Source organism: Heliangelus exortis, chromosome 2 (assembly GCF_036169615.1).
Source record: "Heliangelus exortis chromosome 2, bHelExo1.hap1, whole genome shotgun sequence".
Classification (NCBI taxonomy): Eukaryota; Metazoa; Chordata; class Aves; order Apodiformes; family Trochilidae; genus Heliangelus; species Heliangelus exortis.
In genome coordinates this window covers 100142875-100154891 of record NC_092423.1, presented here as the reverse complement: position 1 = coordinate 100154891, position 12017 = coordinate 100142875, and the positions used below count along the sequence as shown (strand labels likewise).

Genomic DNA, 12017 nt, shown 5'->3' with positions numbered 1-12017 from the left:
AATATTCTTCCATCTGTAATATCTACATAGAAAGTGGACACAGCAGTAATAAAGGGGAAATATCTATACGAGCTATATATGTTCACTACATAATTCAGGGAATTTTAGGCATCTGCAGCTCAAAGGACCCAAGGTAGAAGTTTCTTCTATAGCTATTAAGTTTGGACAAGGACTTCCATGAGGACCATTGTTAGTTTTCTAGTCTGGCCTAAAGTAGACAGCGTGGGTAACGCTTTGCATGTAGTTTAAAAATAAATCTAGGAGCATTTATAATGAGTAGCTCAAATTACTCATTTTGCTGAAGTATATCTTATTCTGATTATCTAGAAATAGCAATGGAAAAATGAATGTTATCACTGGAGAAACTTAGTATCAATCAGGAAAATCAAACATCAGCCATACATGTAAAACAAATCCACAGATCAAACTTAAGATAATTACATGGTAAAATATGCATTTCTTTGTACCTGCGAATACTATTCTTGAATATTAAGTAGGCTGAGCAAGATTTGATGTCCTTAACTTCTTGTTTCTTTGCTTGTAAGAGCTTGCATTTTGTAAATGAAATCATTGGAGGCTACAGTGCTGTCACCTAACAACTACTAGGTACTTTTTTGAAAAAGTTGTTTCTTGACTTTGGATTGATGATGAGAATAGTAATTCCACTCAACAATTTACATTTGTAGATCTTAAAGTGTTTACAAAGATGTATTATTTTTACTACCCTTAATTGGAAACGTTCAAATCTAGAGTGGAAAGTGTGTTGCTGAAAATGAGAATCAACAGAGCTACAAGCTATATCCAGATCTCACCTTATTCTCCACATTCCAGACTTTTCAAACTGTACTTTTATACAGATCCCTTCCAGTATTTTCTGGTCTTATGAATTTTAAATGAGGAAAGGGAATAATTTTTTTAAATCTGTATTTGCAGTGATCATCTCTTTCTCTCATTTGAGATACTGCAGTTATTTCCTGGTCTGAGGGTCAAGTGAATTAGCCCTTTGCAAATATTTAATGTTTAATGGAAACCACTGCAGCATTGAGTTAAAGCAAGCAAAAGCTTCACGTTCATCATAAGATGATCCAGCTGCAGCATCTCTGACCAGTACTTATGTTGCACATGTAGTAGTTCTGTATAATTCATTTCTTTTCAAAACCTGTTTTATCCTGATTTTTAAATGTTTTGTAATAGCAGAATGACAGTTGACATTACATATTGAAATGTCTGCTGTAACAACATGTCTTAAAAAGTGCTTTTCAATTAGATGATGGTGGCTGGGTAGCCAAATTTTGGTGTGATTAGTTAAAGAAATGCCTATTTTAAATTATTTGAGAAATGTCCTACACTCATTTTTGGTACTACTGAATCTGTTTGGGGACATATTTCTTCTTAATAGTCCACATTTTCAAGAAACTTTAAAGGATGACTTGAAATGAACAGCCACTAAGAAAATGTGTGGGCTGCTGTGCAGCAGTCTCCCTGGAGAGTGATATGTCAGAAAAGACATTAAAAAAATAATCTGTAATGAAACATATATTTCTCACAAGTAAGGAAGGATCTTGACGGATCTTCTGCCATGAGGTATCTGCTCGGCTCTTTTGTGTGGGGGGGGGGACAAATGGGATTTCTCTTTATAATTCATTGTGGATTATCGTTCTGTTGCAGTTTGTGTGATGGCAGCACATGAGGAACTTAGGAAATGACACTCCAGCTGTCTTTTACAATAACTGCTTCTTTTTAGGCTTTTGCAGTGTAGTACCTTTTCCTTCAAATTATCTTTTCTGTACACTTCTCACTGAAAGACCTGTGTATGTCCCAAAATGAATTAAAAAAAAAAAAAAAAACAAAACAAAACAGATCTCCGTAAATTACATCTGTTTCCCTTGTAAGTTTTCTGTCATTCCCTAATTTGTTTATTAAAACCCAAAGAACAAGATATATATGGATTTCTTTTGCTGTAAAGAAGCATTTTTAATAAAGTGAAGTCAATTTGTGGTAGTTGGAGATGTAAATCTGTCTTCTGGTTTTCATATATCTATTTTAAAGAATAGCATTATCTATGTTGCAAATATATTATTAGGAGGTATTCTATCTGTAAGGCTCATTAAGCTTATCATTGTTTTCAGAAATTCCAGACAGGTGGGAGAAATTGAACCTGTACATTAGCAGATGAGAAACAGATGAGCTGCCCAAACCAGTACATTGCCTATTGTTTATGTTTCCTGAATTCAATACCATGCAAGTCTTTCCCAGTTGTCTCCAGAGATTTACTTTTATTGATTGACTTAAAGCAATTGTGCAAAAGTTCATTAGTGGGACAGAGAAAAAACAAGAAGTCCCTAGGAGTTTATTTGGGTCCCTCATATTTCAGGGTGTAGGCTTGGAAGCTGTATCAGCAGGACCCTTTCTCAGTAACAGCATCTGTAATGCTCAGTGTTTTAAACCCCCAAACCATTTGCTGGATAATGTTTTATGGATCAATTCTGTGAACTCATCTCTAGCAGAAGGACTGTAAGAAAACCAGAATTCTCTGTAGTTTGTCTAGCTGCCTGAAACACAAAATCCTGAGGACCATACCAGGTCAAGTTTTAGACTGGGTAAATGACTGGTTTGCTTTGCCTCTGGAACTTGGTTGCTGAACATTTCCATCTCTATTTTACCTTTTACTAAGTTGAATTTTTGATCACCCAGTGTTGTCTGAGAGTAAGTGTGAGGTAAATTTGCAACAATTCCTTATGCAGTTCATGCTGGTTTATTACAAAAATATTTTCCATGCAGCCCAAGTTGAGAGTGCTCTGGAGAGGGAGGCCTTGTTTGCCTTGGGTGCTGTTGGCAGATACATAATAAAATAATGATTGGCACCCTTTTGGTAAACAGCCACAAGCTGTAAATCATTTTAGGATATGCAGGGTTTCACTTCTCCATCCTGGAATCAACCTACGTTTCTTAGAGCTGTATCCAGTGGTTAAGGAGAAACTCACTGATATTAGTGGGGTTCAACAATTTCAGTTCGCAAACCTTTAAAATTTTCTAAGTGTGGAGAGATGAAGGACAAACAAATTGAAGTCTTTTGACAAGGTTTCTGGTTTTCTTGAATTCTTATTGAAAATCTTTTGAGAAATAATCCGTGTATTCCCACAACTTTCCATTTCATAAGTTGGAAACCAACACTCTAGTGAACCTGTTAAAAGAAAACTCATTTTAGATATTGAATGTCCTTATGGCTTCAGTAAGACATCAAGGGTTTATTTTAACTTTTGTACTCTTTGGTAATGGAAATCATAGACATTTGAACAAAAATGTGCTTCGATCATGAGGGTAAAGGACACTAATAGTAGTCCGTTTGATGGTCATTATCTATTTTAAACTACTCAGAGTGTATTGAGGTCTTGTAAAAGGTACAGACTTCCTGAGGATTTCTCTGTTTAGTTTAGGACTTAATAATTTCTGTTAATTTACTACAGAAGTAAATCATGTGCTTTCGTGTCCCTCTTGATTGGAGAGATGCAATCTACTGATCATTCTAGTAAAAGATTAAAACGTGAGTTAAGACCAACCATCATCCTGACAGAATTCCACTGGTTTGTTTAGCAACTAAATATTTTTAACACGAGACTAATATTTCAATACGAAATGATAAACTGCATCTGCATTATATGACTTAGACATACAATCTGTAAATTAAGAAATTGTGGACTTGCTGTTTTAAATCACAGAATGCACAGAACAGACAGGACATAACAATCTGCTTGTTGTCCTTTTGGCAGCTTGTGTGTTTTATTAATGTAAACATGTATTTTTAGCATCTTCAACTTTCTTATTTAAATTTATTAACTACAGAGCAGAGGCTGGGTGAATATTAGATTATATGGTTCCAAAAATCATGATATTTTTATTCCCTGACAAAATAATCATATTCATGGTATTATAGACTGGTTTTTTTAAAAAAACTACACATATATAAATACTAATTGAATCCAAATTTTTTTAAATGCCTGTATATCTTTAGATCCATGAGGTCATCTTCCAAGAAGTAGCTGAAACTTGTGGATATGTAAAAAAATAAAACTTATTAATACAGTGTGTGATTCTTCATTCAAGTACTGAAGCATCTCCAACACCAATGATGAAGCTTCTTCAGCTTCATGAGTGTAAGAGAACAATGCATAGAATCTGGATAGCACAAACGAAGGACTCAGTGTTGCAGGCATGCAACTTTGGAAAGGCTTAATAGCACTTCATGTGCAAGTAATTCCTATTACTATTACACAGTTAATCTTATGTCAAGTTGTAGGTAACATCTGCAGCTATGCATAAATACCATTTAAACAGGAAACTCATATTTTTGCTCAATAAAAAAATCATTTAAATGGCACTTGAACAACAATGATGCCTGCGAGTACTGTTTGCCTTTCTCCTTGATTTAGCCGTAAGGTAACTGGTGCCACATGTTTTTCTTAATGTTTCTTTCTTTCCCTTTTTAGAGTTTCTTTGAAGGACAGTCTGCACCATGGGATTCAGCTAAAAAAGATGAGAACAGAATGAAAAATAGATATGGGAATATCATTGCATGTAAGTGTTGACAACATAATCGTGCACTGTGTTAACCTCCCTTCAGAACTGGATAAGAATGGCCACCAGCCTCATGCTTACATCCGATTTATATTCCTTTTCTCTAATTAAGAAGATACAAGCGAGAAAAGATTTTACCTTTTTTTTTTTTTTTTTTTTCTTTGAGAGAGAGAGAGAGAGAGATGTCAGATTTAATGCATTATTTTCTCAACTAGCTTCCTGTATAGCTTCCATCCTGTGATCAATGTTTCTCTAATTGAGAATGACACCTTTAACTAATACTCAGCTCTAGCAGCTCCCAAACTGCCCCTGGAAGCATAGGGAAAGAGTTCCCATGATTGCATCAGTACCTTGATACTGGGTCCTGGATACTGTAGAAGTGGACAGTACTGAAGTATTTCTTAATAACAGTGACAGCTATCCTGATTTACCCTCTTAATGCCAGACAGACTCAGAGGAAAAAAAATTAATCTTTAGGTTTCACTTAAAAATGCCAAACTTCATAAAGATTAGATATGCTAATAGTCAAATAACTTGAGGGAACAGCAGCATGCTTTGGTGAATGATACCAAAGTGCATTGTGAGACTGCAAAACATCGTGTCAGGGGATACTGCATGTGAACACAGAGACAGAAAATGTGTCAAGTTTGGTAAAATTATATTATTTACACACCGGTGGTGTTGCAGAAAAGGATAAGTTCCCCGTGTCTATGTAGGAGATGAACCCTTCCCTGATTGTTCCTTCAAAATCTAAGTTTAAGATATGAAGCCCAGGTGTTTCTAGCAGAGAGTCAGAAAACCATGAAGCAGGTGTAAGCAGAGAAATAAGCAGAAGACACAGCAAGTCAGAAGTTACACAAGCATGAAAGCAAATTATGGCACTTAAGGAGGGCTCATTTAACTGTACTGCTGGAGTTTAGAAACCATAAATAAACATAGGTACATAAGAGAGCATAGAAGAAACAGTGCTGATTGTCTGAACATTCGGAGGAGCTATGGAAGGAGCAGTGTAGATTTACACTGCCTAATGTCATCATCTTATTTTAGGTCCTTGTGCAAGCACAGATCTACCTAGGTTTCCTCATCAGCAAGCCACACAGACTTGACAGAGAGAAGGAAAGATTTTCTAGAGAACTGATTCAGAAACAGAGCCCATTGGAATGCTTCTGAATCACAACCTTAAGAGCTCCATTTTGCAGTGCTTACACAAGCCTAGTGAGACCAGCTCCTAGCTTAGTGACCTACAGTAGGTGGTATGAATAGGTCCTTGTATCATTGCTGCCCAGCTGGGCTCAGACATTCTACAAAGAGAAAACAGCTCTATAACTTGCTGCAGGTGGAAGTTATGAATTAATGTTATGGCATTGCTGTCTATTTTGGATGGATACTGTGCTACTTACTGAAAAAGGCAATTAAGTCTTCTAGGGAAATGTGAATATCCTGATGGGCTGGAGCATATGCAAAAGAAGATAAGTGAGCTTGATGTGGCTTTGCTTGTTTCCTTCCAAGCAATATATAATGTGGAACAAACTTGTTACTGTGTGAGGATGTAGCAATACATTAGATGACTATTATCATACAATTAAAAATACTCAAGGCATAAATAAGAATACCTAGGAAGTTTTATGTTTATCTTTCCTTTGTGAAATTTTGTTTCCAATCCAAGCCTTCAACAATACATCTTTTTTAGGCAGGTTTAGTGTTGTCATTCCCCTCTTTAATGTCATGTTAGGCGTTGTCTTACACTCTGGCACCCTTTGGTTCAAGAAAACAGATGAGTATTACTGCTATATGTCTGAGGTAATGAAGTGATGAGTAGCCCAGGGAAAACAAGTAAGATATATTAGATACACAAATCAATGGCAATTACAAGTGATACTGAAGGCTTTCTAAGAGGGCAGATACAACTCAGATCATTTAGATCTCAATTTACTTTAATGTCCTCAGTATTTAGCAAAGGGAAAGGGCTGGGCAGGGTGGTTATCAGTAACACTTCCTATTTATGTGACTGTGAAAACACAGATAACACAAGGTAGAATTAAAATCCATTAGAGTTATAGGCAGTATCTTAAAAGAGAGGCCATAACTGCCCATAGTTTGTTGTCTGTTAAATACATGTGTGCAAATAGGGTACTTAAGTATTTAATTATTTTATGTTTTTCTGCTGGGTAAATTATCTCTTTTCTCAGATTGAGAGAATACAGTTTGAGTGGTCCAGTGGTTTGTGTTTGTCCCAGACAGTTGTATAAAGTATTTGTTTAGCTGAAAAACATTTTACTAAATTGTCCTTTCATGCTATGTCCAAAGAATTAAATATACAATGGTTCAGATGCCACTTACTGTGGGTACACAATTATAATGAAATGTGCAATTTTTTTTTTTGTATAGGCTTTAATGTAAATTTCTTTCTATCCATTTATCCTCTTTGTTTAAATTTTTCCCAAGATACTATTGTTACATTATTGCTTGTAGACATTATTGTTCTCTGAGGGAACTAAAACAATAGCACCAAGTGGCCAGCCTTGCAGGAGTTTGTCAAAATGGCAATTTGCTTTACATTACCCAAGTGATGTGTGTTTAGTTGGCTACAAGTGCATCCTACCCACCCTGTGAAAGTGGCTACAACTTGGGAGCCTCTGTATCAACAAAATGAGTCATGATCACAGCTTAGTCACCCACAGAAAACATGTTCCTTTTTACTGAACAGAAAAAGCTTTGTTTTCTCATTAAGACCTAAAACCAGCATGACTCTACTAAATTTATCTTTTTTTTTTTTTGGCCAAAGGAAAATTATTTTTTACATTAATGGTAGAGGGTTTTGCAGTGAGGTTTTGGTAAAACCTGTTGGGTTTTGCTCAGGAGAGGTTTGGAGATAATTACAGCATGGGAGAGGCTCTGTATTTATTTTTACCTAATTCAATATTGACTAAGTGAAAAGAGAATATTGATCACGGCTTTTAAAAGCAGCCAAGGATTTTAGATGAGGCGTTTATAAAAGGCTTGATTTGCAAGGAATCAGCAAGGCACATCCCAAGAAAGGGTCACTGGCTGGGCATGCTAATCAACCAGCTACTCAAGGGGCTTGTTAGAGATCACAGGCTGCAGGCTGGCATATACATGTTGAAGGTAACTTGAGGGGAGTGAGAACAAAATGCTTATGTTCATTATTACCATTTTTCTACAAAGACAAATGGATTGTAGCATATTTGAAAGCTTAAGTGATCAGTGCAAAGTTTGATCTCCTAATAGAAGGGTATCAAAATTACAGTGAGCTGGAAAAAGCTACAAAAATTACCAAGATTAGCTGAGGTACAAAGGAAAAAAATACCCTAAAAATCTAGACAGCTAGCCTATAGCCTATTTAAGAATAAGCATACATGTTGGAATATGGCATAGCCACTAACATTTCTTTATGTTGACTAAAGAATTTTTTTCAAATTAAGAAGTGTTGCCAAGTTAGTAAGGAGTTAACTAGAGTTTTCAGAGCAATAAAAACAGGTTTCACTCCAGCTGCACTGAAAATAAATGGGTATTGAACAGTCCATTACCTCCAGAATTCCCAGAAACTTAGCTGAGAATGCAGTACTAGAAAGGATGCAAGTGAGAAAGAAAAAGGGCAAAAAGACTACGTAGAAATGTAGATATGAAGTAACTTCTTTATCCAATCTGAAACAAGAATTACTGCAAGGAGAGAAAGGAGTAAATAAAGAACATAAAAAGAAAGAAAAGGTAACACTACATATTATTAAATTGTACAAATCTGTCAAAGAGAAATAATAGAAAGTTATATTTTTAAGATGTTTCTGAGTGGGAAGTTTAAGCTTCTTTTTCCCTGTACAGAACTCATTGCTGTGCAAGTCATCAAAGACAGAATTCAGTTGCCTAAACATAGACGTGTAGTGCCAGTTCAGGTGACTTAGGACATCTATGAAGAACCAACACATGTGACACAGTACACATGAGATACCTGTGATATTCCACAGTGGCATCTGAATGCCATGGGGCAGTATAACCCAGGGTATATAAAACAGCAGGAGATGCTTTTGCTTAGACAACTAAATCCTGCCCTAAGTCATAAAAGCTGAGATCTTTATTAGTCTGAGTTGTTCTGGTGAGAATGCTTTGAAATCAATGATGGAGGAAATCACAAAAGTCTGGATGAAGACAGACGTCAAGTCCAAGCAAGCTGGAGTCTACTGACTTCAGCAGAATTTTGATCAGGTGCCAAAACTGTGAGCTGCTTTTAGGGAGCAGCCACGTCTGGAGCTTAGAAAGTTCCTAAAGTAGTTGTCTTTCTTAAGTAAGATGGACTTTTAGAATTAAGAGCCTGGGAGCCAAACCTGTTAGCTTTTTAAAGCCACTTCAGTTTCTTTCATTGATTTGTTACCTTTTAGGATCTTTAAAGCTGAAAATTTTCACTATTCAGAATGTGAGTGGCAATTTTCAGGTGGTCTCGTGCGTATTTAAATTTTCAGCAAACTAATGATGGTGGCAAAGGTCTATCATCAGCTGCAAGTAATATTAGCTCAGGTAGCAAGCAGCATTCAAAAAAAATAATACACAGGCATCTAATTAGCAAGAGCAACTTATAAATAAAGCAGCAGTAGTGTGGATTTTTACCATCTCTTCATCCTTGAGATCATACCTTTTAATTGTTTTATCAACAACTTGTGCAGCTGAGAAGAGAAATAAGACTAGTATATGAAGTCTCAAAGAAGAAAAAGCCCTGCCAGCATAGGATTATATATAGGATAGAGATTATTTTGAGGGGAGGATCTAGCCCTTAGGACTTCTTTGTCACTACTGTGGTACCATAAAAGAAATGAAGCAGCCGACAAGAAAGCAACTAGTGCCCTGGTGTTTTGGACTGGAATATGGAAAATAGAGTTGAAAGTGTTTGCACATTCCTGGATAGATATATATGGCCATGCTGGTGTAGAATTCAAAGACAAAGCCATTATCTGACTGCATGGGTTTTGTCATTACTTTATAAAGAGTTTCCGTCATAAATTGTGAGGTGGCAGTATGTTCTTTAAAATGACTTCAGTTTGTTTTGAGTACAGCAGAAGCACTTCCAAATTAGTAAACTTTTGACAAGGTTCATGTGATTTATTTTACTGACAGAAGGCAGGGGCAAAAAAAAAAAATTGCAACGGATTCACATTAGAAACATTTCAGACATTCAGACTGAAAGTCAGGGGATTTTCGATGCCCTATGAATGACTGGAGTGAGGATTAAATGTAGATAGCGTTTTCATGGACAACAAAACAAGCACGAACTTGAAAATGATGAGATTTTTGTTTGACTTTAAAGTAGTGTTTTGATTAAAGCTTTGTTACTGAGTGTGCCTTTAATTAATTCTTTCTCTCCCCATTGTTCCTGTTTCAGATGATCATTCTCGAGTGAGACTGCAACCCATTGAAGGAGAAACAAGTTCCGATTACATCAATGGAAATTATATCGATGTGCGTATACCGATGTAGGCAACAAACTTGTCTCTGTGTTCAGTCAAAGAGGGAGCTTTTATTATTCCCACATTATTCATAATTTGGATATGTGTAATGGATATCACAGTTCATGTCAGCTGCTAAACATTATTGGAAAGTACTGTGTTTTGAAGCTAGGTGCACACTAAGGGGAAAAAAAAGCCTCAGAGGTGTCATCAATAAGCAAATGAGTCATTTCCTCCAATTGCCACTAGGCTGAAACCCTGCCAGCAACACTGTGTGGCTACTTTGCCTGGTGGTGCTTCTATGGGCTAACGAAATGTTATTTTCACTGTCTGTCAACAGCTTGGAATCATTCCACATTTAAAAGAAAGCTGTTTGCATATTAATGTGACAAAACTCTGTAATGCCTAATGCAGAGATTTGCAATCTCTTGTCATCACTGCACTTTTAAGTCGCCTTCAAAGTATATTCTGCAGCTGTTAACCAGTACTTCTAATGCAAGCAAGACATTTCATTAAATATGTAGGCTGTTTAATTATTGAAGGTGTCTTCTTTGTTCATTCTGCATCATGTTAACTTAATGTTTTACATTAGAATAAATTCTTTAAGAGACAAGGTGGTTTTGGTTGAAAGAATGAACTCAAAAGGAGAATTGAAAATCATTAGAAAGTCAATACTATCTAAAGCCAGAAATCTATGGATAGAAAAGATTATTTTATTGTTTACATTGAGTGTTAGATGTTAGGCTAAGTAAAGCAAGTGTTGCTTCATAGGAAGCTGTGTCTGCTGAAGATTTCTTGTTCAGCAGTAGCATCTTTGAAAAACAGTGTCACAGTTTGCAGTTCAAGTTTAATCACCAGTATGAAACAGGAAAGTAACATGTTTTTCTCAAAGTATGGAGAAACTATACAAGAAAGAGCTGTACAAGAAAAGCAGATACTTCAGTTGTTACAATCTGAAGCTGTAACTTTCTGAAGTTCTCCTTCTATTGATGTTTATTAAGATGTTCAAGAACCATAAAGTTAAGATTAGATTTCTGCTCAGTCCCTCGCTGTTTGAAAGAATAGCACAATCACCAAGAGGTAAAGGCACATATGGAAATCCCTTTAGCTAGATGTCTCACCACCCTCTGAAAGGAGTAAATTTCCATGAAAGGAAAGATAGAATTCACACAGAGGACCTAGATTTGAATTAACTTTCACACTTTGTCCAACATTCAGGATTGCTTTCATTTTAGGCTACTAGTATTTTCTCGTGCCAGGTTTTGATCTGACTCTAAAATATTGGGAGATGTGAGGAATAAGGATTTGGACCATTCACTCTCATCTAAAATGAGATAGCTGCATAGCAACCTTTTTTGCTTATGGAAGTAGAAGACAACAGAGAGAATGTGGTCCTAAAAGAAACCCTGTGTGAAAACCAAAAGATTCTCTCTCTCTTCCTTAGCAGATGAATTCATTGCAAAGTTTTAAGGACTGTAGAAATATTCCCAAGACAGTTCTACCACAGAACACAATATTTTGTGTATGTAATCTTGCTAGTCAGGTTTTCATTAAAAACGCTTGGTTTTCTTCCACAGAAGCAGCTGCATTTTTACTCTTGCAGGCAGTCATTAGTGGAATTGTAGAATAAACATGTTAATAAGGGAATGGCACCATTACAGACAGTATGAAATTTTGTTGTATAAAAGAGAGAGGGGCAATGGTTATGCTGTATTTTTCCTATGCATGTTTTCACTGGGAAACAGAAGTATTTGATCCCAGCTGCTAGGGAAGTTGGATAACACAAAGCAAAGGAAAAAATCTCTGTAGCTATCTGAACATTCCTCACTTCATAGACTTCCAAATTTTGCTTCAAAGGCATGTAAAGTCAATGCTGTAATTCATGTTATGCTTTCAGTAATATTCAAGGTATCTTCAGGTGTTTTGAGTCCTTCCCACCTTCCATCACTGCAATGCCCCTTGCTCTTATACAAAGAAATTGCAATCACT

At 36.1% G+C, this 12017-nt stretch overlaps 1 protein-coding gene across 12 annotated transcripts in view; it reads left to right on the top strand.

Moving 5' to 3' along the window:
• Positions 1-12017, top strand: part of PTPRM (protein tyrosine phosphatase receptor type M) — a 470301-nt gene that overhangs the window by 404459 nt on the left and 53825 nt on the right. For all 12 annotated transcript variants that reach the window (XM_071737183.1, XM_071737189.1, XM_071737191.1 and 9 more), the window contains 2 exons: positions 4488-4575; positions 9965-10041. In XM_071737183.1, the coding sequence (XP_071593284.1) occupies positions 4488-4575; positions 9965-10041 (165 nt within the window). The remainder of the gene's footprint in view (positions 1-4487; positions 4576-9964; positions 10042-12017) is intronic.